The following is a 22,620-nucleotide window of genomic DNA, read 5'->3' on the forward strand; positions in this document are numbered from 1 at the left end:
ACTATAGGCTGAGGCTGAGTTCTGTGACCATGCATGAGAGGGAAGGTGACAGCCCAGGGGTAGGGGGAGGGTGTCTTCTGACCTGCCAGCATCATGGGCCCAGCAGAGCATGGCCTCTGACCCGCTGTGAACAGCCTGGCTCAGAGCAAAGAACAGGCCATGGAGGCACCAGATCTCAGCTGAGTATCACAGGACAAGTGACTTGCCCCTGTTAACCTTGACTGTATCATCAGTGCAAGACAGACCCACAAGCTTTCCAGGTGAGTAAATCCTTTGGGATGAGGGCTACGTGTTACTCTCCATGGTTTCTCCCGAGGAAGCACAGTGGCAACCCAACTTGGGCCATCCATGAATGTTTGTTGCATCAACATAAATATGAATGTATTAACAGAATCATGAAAACTAATCTAAACAAAAATGGTCATTGTGAGATAATGAGATGATGTCTGTTAAGGGCAAGGACACAAGTCGGCACAAAAGACTTAAAATGCCGCTGTGCACATAGGGGCTTGGTGATGACACAGATCCATGACTGACGTGTGCATCTGTGTGGTTTGGGCTTGATCCATATGCTGCTGAGTGCCACAGACCTCTCGCATGGCGCATCCCGAGACGGACTGGGCAGCAGCAGTGTCCCACCACCACTGTGTGGCTCCGGACATGTTAGGGAAGCTGTCCACTGGCTCAGGCTAGAAGGCCATCATCTAAGTCTCTGTTGGCAGGTCCGAAGAAGCTGGGTCTCCTGGCAGTTAGAGGATCCCCAGGACTGGGTGGGCAGGATCTCTGGGCTGTGAGAAGCTTCGTGGGTAGGCTCCTGGCTTGCCAAGGAGCAACAGCAGAACTTTGTATATATTCGTATAGATTCTGCTCTCATGGTCCAAACCCAGACCTGCCATCACACCAGCCATGTCAGGCAACCTCTCCACTTTAGGACTCTCACTTCTAAATTCAGAGATCATAATGACTCCTACCACAGAATTATTGTGACAAAATGAAAAGAAAGGACACGTGGCCACCCCTCAGCTCAAGATCTGGCAAGTAATCAGAGTTCCCTAAAAGCCAGTTCCAGTGGCATGGTTTGATGGCCATGTGGACCGGCAGCCCTATCCTGTCCTGTATTGACCTACGCTGCCCTTTACTGAGAACATAGAAGGGATTGATCATTTTCCATTGTCTTAATCCTCCTCACAGCCTATAAAGTCGTTCTTATAATGTCAGTTTCACATCCTGAAGACCTGAGGCTGAATGAACATCTAGATGGCTGGCCCACAGTAGCAATCAGAAAGTGGCAATGCTGCTCTTCAGAGCTGGGTCATGCTGACTCGGGAGGCCACGCTCTTTCCAAAACATCAGGTTGCTAAGTGCAGTCAGCCTGCTCTTGGAAAGTCAGGCTCTGGTTTAGGGGACCACGAGACTCTGGCCAGAGCATGTCTGTAGGGTATGATTCCTACTCCTCCACTCACTGATGGCAGCCTTAGGCAGCCTGCTAAGTTCTGCTGATGCTTGCCTTCTTTCTGCTCCTTTTAATTGTATGTATTTTTATGCCTGATATTATTCCAGGAATAATGGAACGCAATTTATAGGAAAACATAGAATAAAATAAAAACAAACAAATCAAAAGGAAAATTTAAATATGTAAGCAACAAAGGAAAGATAAAACAAGTCACGAGCACTAAATGAGTCCTAGAACAAGGCTAAACTAATGCACACCAGAGTAATCTATACCCCTGCTTACGAGTAAGCTGGAGTGATCATAGCTGTTTCCTGAAGCCAGTCATTCTATTTTTCCAGACAGATGTAATTGCAGGTGCTTTCTTCTGGTCAATAGTTGTGGAGCCCTGCTACACAGTAGGTGCTCCATAAATGGCTCTTAAGTTGTTAAACATTTATTGAATGCCTGCTCTGCATGCCACGGTTCACAAGCAGGTTACAGCACTCAACCCCCACCATACAGACTTATAAGGTGTAGTGTATAGACCCCGTCTGCCAAAGCAAGGGAACGTATCTGTACCCAAGGAAATAGCTTAATTCACAGGCCTAAGGGAAAAAAAGTTACTGCAGTTCCAGGTAAGACTAGGGGTCTATTTCTGTAAGACCTTTTTTCTGTAAATGGCATGGAGCATTGCTTTCTGGATCTGCCCCCTTCCTGCTCTCAGGTATGATGTCCCCAAGTAGGGGCACCTCACAGTTCTGTATGCACCATACAACAGAACCTCTTAAAGAACCACTGGCCATGGTAAGTTGGCAATCCAAGGTCTGAGGGTTCCCTCCAAGTAGAGACCCATCTGCCCAGGTCGGGGAGGGAGGATGCTTCCACTTTAAGAGGGGCTGCAACAAAGAGCCAAGTGATGATAATTCTGGAGGCCAGCACAGCCCATTGGGGACATTTACTTAGAGTCACAGAGCACATGGCCTTCTCATGAAAGCAAAGAGTAATAACCAGAATAACCAGGAGATTGGATTAGGCACTTTTGTTTCTGGTCACTTCTGGTGTTGTGGGGGCAGCCAACAGAGCCTCTATTGTGAGAAATTTTGAAAAGAACCTCAGGGTCAGCACTTTGATAGATAATGAACAGGCCTGCTCAAGGGCAAGCCTGAATTTTGGGACCCTACACCCCCACACCGGTCCTGGTCAACTGCCCTGTAGGGCCATACAAAGGGCATGGAATTACTTCTGTACCCAGCAAGCAGTCACAATGTTGAAAGTGACCAACCACTCTCTCTCTGCTCATCTCCTTCTCTGGGCTGAATATTCTTAGGTTTCCTCCTGATCTGATTTGGGACTGCTGAACAATCCAGCTGGGAAGCAAGCTCTCTCCTCTCTTCTCTCCAGTGTGCCAACAGTCACTTCAGCAGATTTTGGAGCTCTCTAGATAGTTCAAGTACCTGGGGACCTTATGCTTCCCTCACTGGGACCCTGGGTTTCCATGACTGTGGTTTGAGGGCATGTTAGCTATTGACCCCCACCCCAGCTCCCCTACCATCTGTTCCAGAAAGGTGTTCACGGTTTGATGGTGTCTGGAATGCCCTGAGCCTCCTGTCTCAGAAAACCAGCCGGAGTACACCTCAAGAACACCAATGCAATACACATCCTAGACAGAAGTCGTTCCTTCTTCATGCCTTTAATTATAACACTTGATAAAACTCTACCCCTTCTTCTCCCTGGTCATCTCTGCTCCAGGGAGCAAAGGGAGGCACAGAATGTATACTTGATTAAATTCTAGGAAAACAAAACAAAACAAAAACGCAAAAGCCTCATTTAACTTAGATAATTCTACCCTTTTTCCCTGTTCTGCAAACAAGCTACTGAATGGATGTGTCACAGGGTGTCCTCCTCAGCCTATCTCTGATGGGGTTTAGGCTCAAGTGCTCATGGTCACAAATCCCTAACCCACACCTCCAAGGTAGGAGAAGGAATACAGTAGGGATAGGAGGTCCGACAGCAATGTGGGTGAAGGAGTGGGACTCAGGGACTTGTATTGTCCTCTGGACTCTGCCAGGAGCTGGCTGAGTGACCCTCTGCAAGCATCAAGGTGTTAAATGATGGATATCTAACCACTCTTGACCCTCCAAATAGATCATCTTTATTGATGGGATATCAATACCAGCGAACTGGTATTGCCCCTAGGCTGGGGTACCATGCCAGTTTTTTCACTTGGATACCATTTTGGATTTCGGTGGGCCAAGGCAGAGCCTGTCCTTCGGGATTCCTCTCTGGGCTCCTCAGTCCTGCCCTTTTTACTCACCAGGATGTCACCTCATAGACATGTGTGAGCAGTGGGCCCGAGGCACAGATGTCCTTGGGAAGAGGAGCCCAGGTAGCAGACTGGGAACAGGCCACTGAGCTGACCCATGTCCTCACTTCCGCCTTGTCTGGTAAGGCCAATACACCTAGTCAAAGACTAAGGCAAGTTTCTCTGGCAGAAGCAGTGGGGTGGTGGTGACAGATTATTTTTCACAAGGAATCTGGCCAGGTGTGCAGGCTGAGCACTTGGAAACTTGATCATGCCCCAGTGTCCAGAGAAGAACAGGCTCAACAAAGGATGGGCTCCCACCAGCAAATTACATGGGAAGCTAAGAAAGCCAATACACGCTGGACATGCTATTTCATTTATGCTGTAGGGTATCCATGTGCCTTTGCTTCGGCTAGAATACCCACCCCTATTCAGCCCTCCTCCCCCACTACCCTGCCCTCTACACCTAGCATTTGCTAGTATTAAGCACCAGGAAGCTGTTCTGGGGAGTATGAGAAGGAGGCAGTCATGAGCCACTGTCCACTCTGCAGGGGAAGGCAGGTCCCTTGCCTCCCCCAGTAGATGCCATCGGCCTCCTCAGCCCATGTGCCCATGAAGATAGGGTTAATATGCTTTTCTGACCACACTAGTTTCAAGACTCCACGTTGACTCTTCCCACATTGACTTTTCCCACTGAAAGCCAATGTCAGAAGTTCCTATTACTTAGAATAAGTAATTACTGCATCCTTGTTGGATCCAATTCATTATTCACTTAATTTCAAATAACTGGGCCTAGCTGGCTAACTCATCCTCATCCTTTAGGCCTCAGGTGTCACTTCCTCTGGAAAGTCCTCCCTGGCCTCCCCCAGGGGCTGGTCGGTTGTTTTCCTCTGCCCTCCTCCACCTCTAGAAAATCCTCTCCATTGTACTGAATGCCCCAGGCCAAGGACTATGCCCACATCATGGCTCTGACTGAGACTACATACCTTTATGGGAAGGAACCACATACTTGCTCTTCCCTCCTGGGCTGGCATGGGACTAGATGGGGTGGGGGGGAGCCATGCTGGGACAAGGTCAGGGCTGAAGAAGGTTATAATAAGAAGGTTACCCGCCAAGTCCCCCTTGGCTGGCGGTGCTTACCTCTGGGAGAAGAGGTCCCTGTAGGGGCTGCCATGCTGCAGGGCGATGCCATAGCCCTTGCTGCTGACGCTGTTGCCAATGACCGTCACAGAGCAGTCATCATCCGTTAGGGCCGCGTACTCCACCACTGCCACATCCCACAGGAAGGCGTAGTTCCCCTTCTTGGCCTGAAAGACCAAAATCACCATGAAGTCAGGCAGGCTTGCCGCAGTTTTGAGTGGCGAGAACTGCAATCATGGGATTTGCAGGACCCTTCTACATGGCCCCCTGCCCGCCAGCCAGCGCTGCAAGCTCTTCTCCTATTTTTCGACAACAGATTCTGCTGCAAGCTGATGCCACCCACTGTGCTTAGACATAAAAGGCCATGATGCTGCCTCCAGGAGGCTCCAGGGTAGCTCACATCACATGGAGAGGTGGGGAAGGTGAGCAACAGGTGGGCTCTCCTGCTAGCCTCCTGCTCGCAGTGGCAGGGACCTTGTTCTCCGATTAGCAGCCCACCTTGGAAAGTGCAGAAAGGTTGACCTAGGGAATTGAGGTTTTCTTATCAGAGATTTATAGGGAAACATAATAGTCCCCATTTAGTATTTGTACTTAGAACCCAACTGAACCCTGCTCAGGGTGAACATGAAAGGCCCTAGGTTTAGTGACTCTGAGTGGCCATGCCCTAATATCTAGGTCACAAACTTGCTATGCATATGGAAGGATCCAGGACAGGGTCCTGATTATTATGGTGTCAGGCTGCATTTCTGCCATTTGCCTTTCCCTGCTCACACCAGAGTGTCCCCATGCATACAGACATTCACAAACACATACACATACACACATGCATATGCACATTTTAAATGTACACATATCTGCATGCATGTGCAGACACAAAGGTACACAAGCATACATATGTGTGGGACTGCACGTGCACACACACACACACACACACACAGGAGCGGGTTTCTCTATCAAGGCAATGGCTGCAGATTACTCCATCAGGAATCCGCCCATGGCCACGCTGAAGTCCCACTCCATCACACCCATCCACAGCAAACTTTCTATTTTATCCTGAGCCTCAATTCTGACTTTGCCTGGAGTCTGGGCACAGTGAAGAACTGTAAACTGCTTCGCTTCTTGGAAGGCGATGTAAACTAGACATTGTCACTTGACCAGCTTAAAATAGAGCATAATGTTCTTAATGTAGCCCTGCACCCGGTTTTAACTCTATAATGAGTACGCAGACGCCTCTTTGCCACTTCTTCCCTCCTCCCACAGCTCACACTTGGAGCTGGAAGCTCCAAGTCTCGGCTTGGAGGCAGGCCTGAAGCACAGCAGTCAAGAGGCCAATCTGGCATGCTACAAGCTTCGCCATATCATCATGGGCGTGATCTCTCATGTCAGCTCAGTCTTCACGTCCGCTGAGATTTTCCATGGAGGGCCATAGTTGCTTAGATGAAGATAGTCAAGATTTTACTTCTTTCAAGACCCAAAGCACACGTGGGCCCAAACGGATCATCTTCTCTTCAGAAGTTTTCCATCAAAGGGATTTGTAGGTAGAGTGTGGCATCTCCCCACCCGGCAGGAAGAGGCTGCTCCTAGCCATTCCCACAGTGTTGCCCAAGGACCCTGTAAGAATTGACCCACGCACCATTGCCACCTGTGGACTCTCACATCAGGGCGCAATCCAAATAGGACATCAAAGCCTCACTCTTGGCCAAGCCAATTTCAGAGGTCCCTCAAGGACTTTGACCCTGGTTGCAAAATTACACTCATCTCTCTCCCTCCACATGGGAAGATAACAGTCTTTGAAATTTTTTCCTGCTGGCAAACAAGTTTTCCCATGAAAAGATATAAATTTTCAACCTCTTAGTATCCGAGTTTCTCAGCAAAATGTTGACTTATGACCTAATATTTGGCTTCGGTCTGACTTTGGAGCGTTTCACATCCATGCTCGCAATTCAACATGACAATCAGACATTGTTATTTGTACGATTTCAAAAGGGCATGTCATGTTGAGGGAAGAATTAAGATCATGTTCATTTCCACCTTTCAAGTGATGTTCCCAGAAGGAAAAGGAAATAAGCTGGCCTTGACTGAGTGGAAACTGACTCTGACAAAAGCTTGGCACAGCCATTCTAAGGGGGTACTTAGTTTCCTTCGAGTCACGAGCATGGGTGGCTCCATATGGGGCTCAGTGATAGGTGAGCGCGGTTCCGTGAAGGAAGCATTTATTGTCTCGTTGGCCTAAGCTGAGAAGGCAGGAAAGACAGAAACAATGCCAACGATGTCTCAGCTGCAAATGCCTGCTCACCAGGAAGGCACTCAAGAAAAGAGGGGAAAGTGGTTCGCGTCCTTGAGCTGCCAAGTGACCCCAGACATTCAGTCTCCCCATTTATAAACAGGGACTAAATGTACTATTATGTTTCCTGTCTGCTTCAAGAAGCATGCGGCTGGTCCCAGTCTACTAGGCAATGCCTGAACAGGGAGATCTGGAGAGGCAGGTGTGCCCCATCTTGCACACAGCAGCAGTGATGCTCCATCTTTATGAAATACTTTCTCTTTCTCTTTCTCAAACCCCTGCCTCACTTCCTCAGCACCCCAGAGCTTCCTACATCCTCCTTTTAGCCCCAAACCAAGTAAAAAATGTGGCACCATAACCTTCTCTAAGCTTCCGAGGGAAATTTTCTGGATCTTGCAGATGTCGCCCCATCTTCCTGGTGGGTCACAAACCCTATGAGACACAGAAGCCTTCTTTGGTCTGGCTATGCTCTCGGAAATTTTCAGCTGCCATCTAAAGTAGCCCAAACATCCCACCCATCGTGGTTACGACCCCTGATAGGGACCCTCTTGTCCCCACGTAAAATAAGCTCCACAGGCTCCCACCAAATTCTAAGATATACTTCTCCCTCATAGGGTCAGAAACAGTTTTCCATGAGCCCTTATCTACCTTCTTATTCTGTGCTGTTTATCCACAAAGCTTGGGGTATTTGTGTGTGTGTGTGTGTGTGTGTGTGTGTGTGTATACAGAAATATATGTATATGCAGAAGCATACATATACAAAAGGAAAGTAGTAGAAAACCATAGGATGGATACAATATTATTACTGTTCTGCAGATATATGAAATGTAATATGCCAAAAGTTGGATCGGATTATTACATAATGGAGTACTATCAGTGATTCTTAGGACAAGCTGCTTAAAGGTTCTTCTTTAATCTTGTAACACAGTCTCTGTTACCACACACCACACTGGCACCAAGTCTGATCTCTGTACCCCTGTGTGCCCTTGTCCATCAATAGAACACAGAGGCCTGGCAGAACTCTCCAATTCCTTAGACATTACCCAAATACAACCCTTATTTCCCTGGGCTGAATCTAAACATTTTGCTTTGTTCCATTTTCCCCTATCCCTAAAAGGAAAAGGAAAGGTACAAGGTTCAGACACGAAATGAAAAGATGTGAAGACTCAGGGACAGGAGGAAAAGAACAGCTTCCACATTAGAGAAAGTCAAAGCCTCTGGACTTCCATCCCTGGGATGTCAGGATAGCAGCAGGTGGACTGGCCTGCCCTGACCTGTCTCCCTGCAAGCCTCTTAGCAAACAGGATCCAAGCCCTTCCCTGAAGTCTGCTCTGCCCTGTCACATACACACTGGAACACTACAGTATGGAAAAGGACGGAGACATGAGGTGTCTGGTCCCTGCACCTCAAGCACCCTCCCCAACATTTGGGAGAAAGGGATCAGCTTCTATGGCTGGAGGAAGGTTGGGGTACCACAAACAAGGCCAAGAGTGAGCTGGAATATGGGATGACTCACTCTCTGTTGCTCCTCACTGATAATAAAATGAGATTGCTTTGTCTTTCACTGCACCACTGATTCCGCCCTTTTCAGAAGTCCCTTGGAATACCAACTTTCAGAGACAACAGCCTCAGAGGCAAGAACTTCATTATGCTCTTCTCCGCCATTCTAACTGCTTTTGGAAAGGGGCAAGCAACCACTTTGTTCCCCAAAACAAGGATGCTAGTACTGCCAACATTAAACACAGATGTTATGGGAAAGGAAACGCTGAAGGAAATCAGGTGTCTGGTGTTTGCTGTGCCAGGGACAAGGAGGGGGAGAGTCCCTGCTGGGTGCCGGGACCTTCAGAAACCCAATTCCTTTTCCATCCCTGGTATAAGTGTGAAGGGCCGAACATTAATGCTCTTCTACAGACAAAGAAACTCAGATTCAGGCAAAGAAAGTGACTTGCCCCAAACAAACCCAGGTGACGAATGGCAGAGCCAGGTCCAGGTGAGGTCCCTGTGGCTCTGCCTCCAAAGAAGCCTGGGCTCTCCTCTCTGCCCCGCTTGGGCTTGGGAAGAGGATGGCTGAGGAAATTGCTCCCAGTGTCCTTGGCCTCCAGTCCCATCCCAGGGCAATGCTGCTGGTGACACAGTGCTCGGAGCTGGCCTTCTCCAGCTTTGCAAACAGAGGTGGCTTGTGGAACTGCTGAAACTCTGTGAGATGGACATCACAGGGAACCACACTATCGGTCCTCAGATGGGTTTGTCAGGATATGGGGGACTCCTTGGACTCAGTTCACCATCCAGGGGCACGCCCAGTGCCTCTTTTTGCATTCACCTCTCACCCCAACAAAGCAGAGCTTGGTCCTCTCGAGAGTCCCAAGTCTCAGCTCCCACGGTCTCATTCACAACCTGGCAGTGCCTCACCATGCACAGCCTGGACCCCGGCTACAGGGACACCTGCATTATGCACTGTAGCAACTCACAAGGTGCACAGTGAAAACCCAGATCATCTGGGCAGAAAAGGATAATTTCACAGTCTGCTGGTGGGAATGTGGGCAGGCATGATGTTTCTGGAATGGCAATTTGGTGGGGAGATTCACTTTTAAAATGTGCATACACAGCAATTGTACCCCGAGGGATTTATCCTAAGGAATTATTCAGTTTCTGAAAAGATGTGTGTACAAAGATTTTCAGAGTCACACCATTTAAACTAGAAAGCATTGGAAATAATCTATATGTTCAACACTTCAGAATCAACTGGGTAAATGATGGTGTCAAATGATGGACTATTACATCACTGTTACAACAGTTTTAAGAGAGCATTGGTTGCTAAGGGAAACGGCTGTCCATGGTAAACAAGGACCAGCCTGGGTTCTCAACTCTGACCGTATCAATGTGAATCCCAGCTCCAGTGCTTGCTGGCTATGTGACCGCAGGCAAGTTGCCTAATATCTCTGTGCCTCAGTTCTCCTGGATGCAAAATGGTCCGTACCTCACAGAATTCCAATGACGATTAAACCCCTCAATACATGTGACGTGCTTAGGGCCTTACCTGGCACATAGTAGAAGCTAAATCAATGGCAACGAGTATTATGCTGCCTAGTGGAAAAGAATCTGTTACACTAGAGTATTTGTCTTGTGTATCCTTTTTCAATCATTACATAAAAATGATATTTTTATGTTTAGGAAGAATCAAAACCAAGCACCAAATAGCAACAATGGTCATCTGGGGTGAGGCCATCACAGGTGACTTCTGGCAGTTTCTTTCATTCTGCTGCGTTGCCTGTTTTCTGCAGCTCGGCAAGCATTTCTTCTGTGATTGCAGCTGTCCAAGGGGGAAATTTTAGCAATCTGGCCTCCTTCCTTCAGCACAGTGTAGTGAACAGAGTAAAGTTCTAGACATGGACAAACACAGGGCCACATCCCAGCTCTTCAGTGAACTCACAATCTTGGGGACTAAAAATGGCTTCCTAGAGGACTACACTGAGTATGACATTACAGGCCCAATACACCATGTCCGGCACTAGTGAGGGCTCAGCGCAAGCTCTGTGTCCTCCTTCCTGTAGTCCTCAGCCTGATTCAGGAGGCCAATCTGTCAGCTCTTAAGGGAACATCCTTCTTCTCACCCACTCCCCCTCACCCCCTGCCAGTCATTCCTGCACCTTGACCAAGTCATCAACATGCTCTGTGGGAGCGTATGGGGTATGTGTGTGTGTGAGTGTGCATACATGAGAGTGTGTGTGTGTGTGTGTGTGTGTGTGTGTGTGTGTGTGAACACCACAGCCCATAGGAAAGGAGCAGAGAAGTGAACTCAGGTACCAAGCACCTGGAGAACCACAAAGGGTTTACAATAAGTAGACTATCAGCCGGTAAGGAGCCTGCCTCTCCTGGTCAGAACAATGGATAGGTTGTCCCAAATGACATGCCAATGCAGGGCAGACAATCAGTAGGACTCTCAGAGCTGTTCGCAAGCCAGCCTCAGGAGACTGGAAGGAAACATGCCACTCAAGGAATGAGTGATCATGACCATTTGTCTGGATCAGCTCCTGGACCAGCAAAAGCAAGCAAACCAGGAAGGCTCCATGGGAGGGGAGAGGGCAACTGAACATTCCCACAATTAGCATTATGCCTGCTCTTCTGAAGTGTCCATGGGGCACACGATCAGTTTGGCTCCTGGCTTCAGACTAGCATGAGTAGGATGGGGTTAGACGATGAGATAACACAACAGAAGAGATGGCAAGGCCATCTGGTACAGGGATGTCATGTGTGTGTGTGTGTGTGTGTGTGTGTACATGATCTCAGGTAAAAGGGCAATGCTATAGGTTTGTCATGGCAGCCCCGGTGATGTTGTCCATTACCTATATGAGAGGACAGGGATAAGGGAAATGTCTTGAGGCCACAGCAGCATAAAATGGCTCCTGATAGCCAGGCATTATGCCTGCCAGATGTCTGCAATGATGGCCTGTCCCATCCTGGTATTCCTGTATCCTAGAGTAACATAGTCAATTGTGAGGAGCATGACAAGGGTACAGAGAATGAATGGCACATAATCCCTCAGGCTACCAATGTCCTTACTCTTACATTATCTTCTCTTTGATTCCTTAACTTCCTTTATAGAATCTTCAGCTTCATTTCACATGGAGCAAGGCATGTCATGTCAGTGAGAGCAAGGGTCTGGACACAGGTGGGCCAGGCCTTCCCCTAGTGTCCTTGGCCAGCCACCCGAAACTAAGCCTAAATGACCTCATCTACAAGGCAGGAATCGCAAGCTCACCTCACAGGCTCATCACAGGAGCACACAGCATGGACAGTGTCTGATGCATTGAAGGAACTCAAACAATAAGACACTGTCCTCAGGATCATGATAATCATCACCGGCATCATCCTTACAGCTCAGAGTTTGGACCCTCATTAAAATGCAAATGCCTTGGGGGAAATAACACTTATCATCCTCAGTCATCGGCCTGGTAAATTAGAAACCTGGGTCACAGTCTTGGTCCAGCCACCAACTCACTATTGATTTGTAAAAATGGAAGATGAGCCGAGATCATCCTTAAGGTCTTCTCTGGCTTTAACATCCTCAAAGTCTATGATATAGACCAGTGGTTCTCCAAGTGTGTTCACTGGAGAAATTGAAATGAAATATAAATTCTCAGGGTCTATACCAGACCCAATGAAGAAGAGACTCTGGGAGTAGAGCCCAACCACCTAATGATTTCTCCAGGTAGTGCTGATGTGTGGTAAAGCTGAGAGATCCCGTGGTATAGACCTCAATGTCAATTAATTTCTGATCTTCTCTTGAGAGAAGGTTTACAAAGGGGAGAGTATTATGGCTCTAGGGTCTCAGCTTGGGGCCCTAAACAGGAATGGAAGTTATAGAGTTGAAAGAGCAAGACTACTGAAAACAAACACTAAAGGTAATTTATACTTTATACCTCCTTCCTGCAAAGTACTCTACATGGTGCTTTCCCAACCACTCTCTTCTTAGAAAGTCCGGGATAAACTTCCACAGCACAAACTGTCAATTTCCCAAGAGGACTGAGGCTCAAAAAGGACCATGCCCAAGACCACAGAATCAGCTATTGACTGAGACTGGATGTCTCCCCAGGTTGCCTTGACTGCAAATGGCCTTCCGCTCTCCCACATCAAAAGTTCTACCTCAGGAGCCCTGAAGAGTGACACAGGGCCACCTGAGCAGCTATCTCTGTCACCATACTGATATACTGATTTTTTTTTTCTCTTCCGCAGCCAGATTCTGGCCAAGGTTTTGTTAATAATGTCTGCCTCCAGCACTCGCGCCTATGGAAGCTTTATAGCTGTGTTCCCTTTTTGGGCCTCTAATACTCTGGGAGAAATAGTCTTATTTAGTGAATCATATATTGTCTTCGTGGGAGAAGGTTTCTCACATCTCCAAGGGAGAAGGAGCTGGTTCAGTACAAAGGAGGAAGAAAAATCCTAACTTAGAAGGATCAATGGCTCCTTCCTCAAAGTCTCAAACTGCATACCATCAGCAAAACCAGGGGCTTCATAAACAACCTTCCCAGCAGGGCAAAGGGACACATTGATTTTCAATGATTTGTCAAAACTTTAAATTGTCTGAGGACCATGATAAACAACAATCTAATCTGAGTTTTTCCATGGGAAAGATTAAGAATGATCTCAAAGAAAGAGTGAATTGGTTCGCTTAGATACAGAATAGATCACAAAGAGAAAAGAATAAAGAATGAAAAATGCCATCCGAGAGACTTAAGAATACATGAATTTGGGGCGTCTGGGTGGCTCAGTGGGTTAAAGCCTCTGCCTTCGGCTCAGGTCATGATACCAGGGTCCTGGGATCAATCCCTGCATTGGGCTCTCTGCTCAGCAGGCACCCTTCCTCCCTCTCTGTCTGCCTCTCTGCCTACTTGTGATCTCTGTCTGTCAAATAAATAAATGAAATTTTTAAAAAACAAAAATAAACAAAAAAAAAATACAAGAATTCAGATAGCACAGAAAACAAGTATGCAGTTAAACATCCTATGGAGAAGCACCGGGCTAGGACCATGCAGATACTCCCCGTGTGCATACGTGCGTGCGTGCACACACACCCATGAAGGAAGGTAAGTCCCATGGCCATGCATGTCCTGTTCGCTGCCCTAGCATGATGTCTGGTATACAGTTGGTGCTGAATAAATATACATAAAGTGATTAGTCAAGAACTGATGGCATGAATGCTAGGATCTGGGAAGACAGGTCTTGAATCAAAGCAAGATGGGCTGGATATATCCTGTCCACCCGACCAGGTTTGCCCCTCTCCATCCTGTTCTCTCCTCCAGAGGTTGACCTTCAGGGACAGCATGAAAGGTCACCCTAGGGCCTCTAAGAGTCACTTTCTAAGATTCAGGAACAAATCAGATATTAATACTAATAAAACAACGATCGTAACAGTAAACACCCCTTGTTCAAAGGCATGTTCTCAAACTTCAGAGGGCATAAGAATCCCTCAGAGGGTGTGTTCAAATGCAGATTAGTAATCTCCACCCTGCTCCCCTCCCTCAGTGTCTGATTTGTTAGGTCTAAAGTAGGGCTTGAGAATTTCACTTCTAACATGCTCTGGACGGTGCTGACATTACTCGTGCAACAACCACACTCTGAGAACTACGTTGTTAAAATACACCCTATCAGGCGCCGCACCCATCCCTTCATATCGCCTCTAAATTTTGTGGTAACTGCAAGAAGATCCAGGATTATTATTCTTATTTTTCAGAGGAGATAACTTTGTTTGGGAATTAGTTAAGTTACCAAGGTCTCCCTCTGGCACCAGAGGGATGCAAGAACCAAACCCGGTTCTTGTTAACTCAGATCCTCCACTCTACTCACCACACAAATGCTGCTTTAACTGAGCATTTGACTTCATTGAGACAAAGTTCAAACGAGACCCATGAAACTAACCCCCTGAGGCCAGGTGGATTTGCCATCTGCAAGCCACTTCCTCTCACTGTTTCTTTAGCCATAAAAGGTGTTGGGAACTGGTGACTCGGGCTGTGCCTGAAGGAGACAGAAGCAGTAAAATTGTGTGCGATCATAATTAATATTAAAGACAACCCCTACGAGTGTTGGGAGGCCCTCTCTGTGGGTTTTATGTAGAAGAGTCTCATTCTCCAACCCCATTTACAGCTGAGGTATTCCTTTATGGCCTCTGCTGAAATGTCAGCCCTGAGAGAAAAAGCTTGCACAATAGCCTGAAAGCACTTTGAGGAGCTACAAAAGAGGTCACACTCTGACCAAAGAGATTGAAATGGACTCCCATCCCTCACAGAACAAACTCTGAGCTCCACCTGGCAGGACGTACAGCTTTGTAAAGTCAAAGAATCAGAAAGATTCGCCACCAGAGGGGTCCGGCAGGGGCACTGCCTAATACGAGCCTGTCACATCGCCCAGGGATGCTGAACCCTTACTAGAAAGCGCAGAGATCGCTTCTCATCACTCCCTGTGTAACTAAGCTGTGGTGTGAGATCTGGGCCGTACAGAATGTGTCTGAGACCTCTTCCAGACGAAGGTTCTGGAATACTAGACATACCAAATTTCTCTGCTCAGAGTTGTCTTTACCAGGCTTCACATAATTTCTGGTTGGTTCCTTTATCTGATCCTTGGAAGGCATGATCTTCAGAGTTTTTACTGTTCTTATTACTGTTCCTGATTTAAGTTCATCTAGCCCTCATTGTTCTGTCTCTATTTCTGTGTGTGTGTGTGTGTGTGTGTGTCTCACACACATACATAAACACATACTAAAAGTTTAAAATGTCAGGTTCAAAGCCAATCTTAATATCTCTACATTGGAAGATAAAGAGATTCTTCATTAGAGCTCTACATCCAGTGGAAACGACTAGTTCTACTCAAATAGGTTTTTTTAAAAAGATTTTATTTATTTATCCATCAGAGAGAGAGAGAGACAGCATACAAGCAGCAGGAGCAGCAGGGAGAGGGAGAAGCAGGCTCTCCACTGAGCAAGGAGCTTATTGTGGGACTCAATCCCAGGACCGTGGGATCATGACCTGAGCCAAAGGCAGACACTAACCGACTGATCTACCCAGGAGACCTTCAAATAGGTTTTATATTATTGATGATGATGATGCTGGTGATGTTGATGGTGCTGGTAATAATAGTAGTAATAGTAATGAACACGTGGATGGCAGAGAAAGAGTCTGATAATCTTTGAACAAATTGTTCAACCTTTTTGTGTTTTTGTATTCCTCATTTGCAAAATGGAAATATCACAAAATGACATCAACGGTGATGATAGAGGAGAGAAGCACGATGCCACATGGAATCATTTCTTTATGAATGCTATTTTCCGCCCTCCCTTTCTCTTTTTGTTTCTGCACAAACAACATTACGCCAACAAAATGGAAATAAAAATAAGCTAAACAAAAATTGCCAACAATCTGACTGACACAATAAATCAAAATTGTTTTCATCAGCAATCGCTTCTTGATTTTAATGTAATCAAATAACAAAACAATTCAATTCAAAATGTAAAAACTTAAATCATAAAACCCAAAGCAATAATGCTCAGTGGAACAAACAGAACAGAATCAGCCCACATTTACAGCCAGCACTAAGGTGAAGCGTATCAGACCTGGGTACAAAGCAAATTATGGGGCAGAGCAAATCTGAAAAAATAAAATCAGATTTAAGGGGAGTGAACATCCTCCCACCCCTCTAATGAGGAGTTTGAGAATAATCAAAGTTAGCATGATGGCACAGATATTGGTTTGATTCCAGAGCTTACCCTACCAAATTATTAAAATCGCAAAAGAAAGTAATTGAAGAATTCATAACGAGATTTGCTTGGCAATGCTCAAAACCCAAAGCAAAGTAATTTAATAAGAGAGGCACAGTGGGGGCTTTCCTTGATCTTTGGACTGTATTATCCCAAACCAAACATCATCAAACAGAATTAAGCAGTAGGGCGTTATGAAGGGGCCAACTTACTCAATTGTATGGGAACCTGCTCCAGGAGACTAAGCCTCCTGCCTGCCCTCCCGGCCCCTCCTCACCCCTTCTTGACTTCTCCGCAACTGGGTACCAGCAATCCTGCTCATCTGTGTTGAAAAAAGATGCACATGCCCACATTTCTACACACTCTCCTTTGTTACTCACTGAGCATTTGTTTGATTTTAAAGAGGATAGAAGCATATGGATATCCATGTGCTTTGTGGCTATGCCTTGGCCCTGAGGACAGACAGAAGATTAAGACACAGGCCTGACCCTAAGAAGCCTCAGTGTATAGTGGGGCTGTGTCAGAGTAGGGCACTAAGGATGGGGTGGTATCTGATGAAGCTGTACCCTAGGATACACAGAATGACAAGGGAGCCTCTCGCCCTGCATCCCAGGCGGGGGTCGTAGGAAGACCTGGTGTTGGCATGGGGAGTGGGGGGTCCTCTGGAAGGGTGAAAGCTTCTGCTAAGGTTGGAGGAATTACTAGGAATTAGCCTGGCCAACCAAGAAAGGGAAGCAGCAGGTAGCATGGGGATGTTTAAAGGAGGGGAGAGGGAAAGGAAGCACTCCGGCTTCCAGAAGAGCCAAAGGAAGGCAGAAGCCGAAGTTTTACTCTGATCATGCCTCTCCCTCCATTTCTGCAACATGGCACAAATAATGACACAGGAGCTGGAGTGAGAAAGGTACTGAGCTCAAATGCTGGGTCTCAAACTGACTGCAAGATTGATCTCCAGGTCCCTTGTCCTCCTCGAACTTCAGTTTCCTCATTAATAATCAGGTTATGTTAAAGCATACCTGAGCTAAAGCATGGCAGAAGTCCAACACCAAACCTGAGCCATCCTAGGTCTCTCTAATGGTAGCCATCACGTTATATTGATCTCCTGATGATCCAAACATGGCCCCAGGCCCCCGTGGAAAGAAGGAAAGCCATGGATAAAGTAAGAAAGGAAACAAAAATCCCAGGTCCTGGAATTGGGCTCCCTGTTCAGTGGGAGGCCTGCTTCTCCTTCTCCCACTCCCCCTGCTTGTGTTCCCTCTCTCTCTGTGTCAAATAAATAAATAAATAAATAAAATATTTAATTAAAAAAAAACTAAATAAATAAAAATTATATATATACATATATGTGTATGTATATACACACACACATACACACACACATACATGTTTGAGAAAACTTAGAAATGGTCCAAATGACAATGAAGAAGAAAATAAGTAAATTATTTTACATTGATTTGATAAAATATTAGTTAGCCACCAAAAAAATTTATGCATTTTTATAATAGTACTAGAAAACCACAGGATAAAAAATATTTTCCATAACATTGTAATTCTATAAAATCTTTGAGAGATTCAAAAAAGACTAGACATAAATATACACAAGAATCCTTGGAGCCTTATTTAGGTGATGAAAAGAAGTCTGGCTGGTTCTTTTCTGCTTATTTTTTTAGGACTATTTTAAGCTTTTCTTAATGGTAATACATTACATTTAAATTATAAGTATATAACCTAAGATTTCCTCTTAAAAGCTCTTATTACTTTAAACATTGGCATGGATTGGGGATATTTAACCTTAAAGCACTTGGAGTTAGGTTGGGCCACAGTTAAAGCATGCGAATGAAGATGGTTCATTCATGAAGACGGTTCAGGTATATTATTACATGGCCAAGACACTCAGAATCAAGCCCAAGACCCCAGGGAGGGCTCTGCAGACAGCAACGGTTCAGCAGGGAAAGCCTATCTTCACTTTCCTATGAGGAAACTATACATTCAATAGAAATAAAAATGGGTTTTGTTTGCATGCATGTCATTCAACTGTCTTTTTTGTTTTTTGTTTTTGCCTCTCCGGTTTCCTTTATTTTTTCTCTGTATTTGATTTCCTGCTTGCCAGTTTTCTCTTAACTTTTCACCGTTGTATCCTCAAAATTGAAAAGGAATTGAGGTGTTTGGATTGTAAATGTGCATTTGACAGAAGTACCTTAAGAAGTTTTCCTCAACCTCACTAGACAGAATAAATACCCACTCTCTGTCCCCATAACCTCTTCCCACATTAAATCACAGCCATTTATTCCCCTCCAGAACTCAACAGGGACACCGTAAAGAAAAAGACTAAGTCTGACACTTTATATAAGTCTTGAGCTTAATGATTATAAAAATACAACACATAAAAACCCATGGGATTCAGCTAAAACAGTGCACGGAAGCAAATTATAGCTTTAAATGCTTATGTCAGGAAAGAGTAAAATCCAATGGTCTAAGTTTCAACATTTAGAAGCAAGAAGAAGTAAGAGCAAATTAAAGCCAAAGTGAACAGGAGAAAAAAAATTAACAAAAAAAAAAAATCTGAAATCAATAAACTATATAACACAGGAAAATCAATAAAGTCAAAAGTTGGTGTTTTGAAAGAAAATCGATTATTGGATTAATAGATTGTGGATTAGAAGACTCAATACTGTGAAGATATCAATTTCCCCCCAAATGACCTATAGATTCAGTGTAATAGCTATCCAAATCTCAAGGATTTTTTAAGAAATTTGACAACATGATTCTAAGATTCAAATGGAAATGATCTAGAATTGCCCAAATACTCTTGTAAGAGAAAAACAAAGTTGGAGGATTTACACTACCTGATTTAAGGAATTAGGATTATTATAAAGCTACAGTGATCAAGACACTTTTATACTAGCATAAGAATAGATATATAGATCAATGGAACAGAATAAAGAATCCAGAAATAGACCAAAAAATATACGGCCAGGTAATTTTCAATCAACACATTTATTCTCTTTATTAAGTAAACACATTTTTATTTTTCATCTTCTTAATAAATTATGCTAGATCAATTGGATATATGTATGGGGGGAGAAAAAGAACATGGACCACTTCTTTATTCCATATACAAAAACTAATTTGATATGCAACATAAATACAAACATAAATAGATGACATAAATGTAAAAGCCTTCCAGAAGAAAATGTGCAACTTTAAGGTAGGAAACTTTCTTACATAGGACACAAATAGCATTAAAACTGTAAAAGAAAAAACCCCTGGTACATGGGGTTTTGTCAAAATCTAAAAATTCTACTCTTTAAAAAAACACCATTAAGAAAATGAATGGGCAAATTACCAACTGGAAATTATAACTGCAATACTTCTATTTGATCAAGGACTTATATCTAGAATATATTGAAAACTCATCTAAATCTATAATGAAAAGCTGCAGTGCCCAGTAAAAATTAACAAAAGACTTGAGTGCACACTGCTTGAGAGAGGCTATGTGAAACTAATGATGTACTATATGTTGGCTAATTGAATTTAAATTATAAAGAGAAAGAGAGAGAGAGAGGCTATGCAGATGGCCAATAAGCACATGAAAGAGTACTAGCCATCATTAGCCACCAAAAGAGTGCCAATTAAAAAATGGGATATCCTTCACCATGTTCTCACTTTTGCCATAAGCATCTTTGCCATAGACATCTTTGCTGAAAGCATTTCCACCGCATAGCTAATTGGCTATAAGGGAATTTTGCTGTAAAAGATAAAATAATGAAAAAGAAATAAGGGACATTAAAAAGGACATAATGAAACATGAACAAATTAATAAAATTAATTTCTTCCTTCATTAAGACAGATATCGGTTTTCCAAATACTAGGATGCATATTTGTAACTGAGCTTTGCACTACATGATGAGAGCCTTCTACACTATTGTTCCTTCTTGGCAGAGTCTCACATGTCCACTGACAAATGCTCTAAAGTTCTATGGAAAATGTGGAAGAAATGCTAAGGCTGTAATGCATTTGGAACTGAGCTTTGTGATCATTGTAACTGATCTGTCATCATTTTCTAGTGTAGTCTAGAGTGCAATCTGGCTTTACATTCCCTTATTTCACACTTCCAGTAAGTTTCATCACTGTATTTTCTATCAAGTCAACATACGGATTTGTCATCATACACTATTTTAAGACCATTATCTCTACATGTTACTGTATAGACCATTATGAGGGCTAGCTGAGATTTATATAGATCATTACGAGGGCTAGCTAAGATTTATATAATATAAAAAAGGAAAAATTTTCAGTGGAGAAGTAAAGCCAGACTGTCCACCAGCTATTTTAACTTCTATGGCAAAACTGCCCAACAGCCAATTAGTTATATGGCGAAAAGGTTTGCAATGAAAATGCTTGCAGCAAGATATCTGTGGCAAAACTACCTAGAACCATCCTTCACATCCACTAAATTGTCTACAGTCAAAAACATTGTAACACTAAATGTTGGTTAGGATGTTCAGCAATTGGAGCTTACAAGTATGTAAGTCAGGTATTACCAGTGGGAGTATAAAATAGAGTTGGAGGTGCCTGGGGAATTCCTTGTAGAGGTAAACACACATCTACCCCATGAACCAGGAATTTCACTCTTCTATATTTGGTAAAGAAAAGTGTAAACATATCTCCGCAAAAGATTTTGTATAAAAATGATACTCAGGGCACCTGGGTTGCTTAGTAGGTCAAGAATCTGCCTTCGGCTCAGGTCATGATCTCCGGGTCTTGGGATTGAGCCCCACATCAGGCTCCCTGCTCAGTGGAGAGCCTGCTTCCCTCCCCCCTCCCCGGCCTGCCTCTCCGCCTATTTGTGATCTCTGTCTGTCAAATAAATAAATAAAATCTTTTTAAAAAATGATCATACAGGGGCGCCTGGGTGGCTCAGTGGGTTAAAGCCTCTGCCTTTGGCTCAGGTCATGATCTGAGGGTCCTGGGATTGAGCCCCGCATCGGTCTCTCTGCTCAGCAGGGAGCCTGCTTCCTTCCTCTCTCTCTGCCTGACTCTCTGCCTACTTGTGATCTCTGTCAAATAAATAAAAAAATCTTTTTTTAATAAAAAAAATCTTAAAAAAAAAATGATCATACAGTCTTTCTCCTATTAGCCCCAGCAACAGCTGAATGTATGTCAACTGGAAAATGGATAAAGACACTGAGATTTATTCATACAATGGAATTCTACTCAAAAGGAAGAAAGAAAAAGAAGTACTGATATCCACAACTTAAATCTCATTGGTGTTTCACTGGATGAAAGAGAACACAAATATATATATTTTATATTATTCCACTTACGTGAATTATAAGAACAGGTCAACGTAATCTGTATTACTAGAAAGTTGTAAGTGGTTGCTTCTCGGGGTGGGGAGAAGTATCCAGAAAGTGACATGAGAAAACTTTCCAAAATGAAGAACAGTTTCTATAGCTTGTTTTGGGTGTTGATTACACAGTTGTAGATGATTGTCTAAACCCATGAAACAAACACTTAGTACATGTGCATTTCATTTTATGTCAATTACACTTCATGAAAAGATTATATACTATTTGTCTTTATTTATTTTTTATCTTCATTTCCTAACAATAGTAGGTGCTGAGGCAGTTTGCTGATGTCTACCAAAAGACAACCTCATGTTACCATACTGGACACTGTCTGCTTAATGCATTGGTAAACTCACAACTAATCTGGGAAGGCCCTTCTCAGACTCACAGATAGCTCAGAGAGTGAATTCACTTGACCAAAGACAAGCCACAGATTAAATTAAGTCAAAAGTGAAACTTTAATTCACATCTCCAAACTCCTAGGCATTAAGCTATTCAAACTACCTTTCTTGAATGGATGAGTAAGTAAATACGTGAACATATAAAGAAAAGAGACTTTCCAACTTGACATATGGATACAGTGCTTTTGAGCAAGTAGAAAAGATACAGAGATGAATAGTTATCCAATGTGAGTATCTCAGAAGGAAAGAAGCATACGGAATCCCTGGTCTGCATTGACTCAGAAGCAGAGAAAGAACAAAATGCGCCTATAAGGTCCATGGCTGCTGCCAAAAGAATGTTGCTCCTTTCCTCTGCACAGGACTGCCTAGTTTGTACCAGTCTCTTCCAGGGAGCCAGACCCACATCAACATTCCTTTTGATCAACCTCGCCAAATCTTCCTGATCAATGCACATAGTATCCCTCAA

At 44.3% G+C, this 22,620-nt stretch overlaps 1 protein-coding gene across 2 annotated transcripts in view; it reads right to left on the bottom strand.

Moving 5' to 3' along the window:
* The window catches only part of GRID1 (glutamate ionotropic receptor delta type subunit 1), a 691,195-nt gene that overhangs the window by 14,725 nt on the left and 653,850 nt on the right, over nt 1-22,620 (bottom strand). For both annotated transcript variants that reach the window (XM_082717985.1, XM_082717986.1), the window contains exon 14: nt 4,875-5,041. In XM_082717985.1, the coding sequence (XP_082574111.1) occupies nt 4,875-5,041 (167 nt within the window). The remainder of the gene's footprint in view (nt 1-4,874; nt 5,042-22,620) is intronic.

This window comes from Mustela nivalis (genome assembly GCF_964662115.1).
Source record: "Mustela nivalis genome assembly, chromosome: 2".
NCBI classification, from domain to species: Eukaryota; Metazoa; Chordata; class Mammalia; order Carnivora; family Mustelidae; genus Mustela; species Mustela nivalis.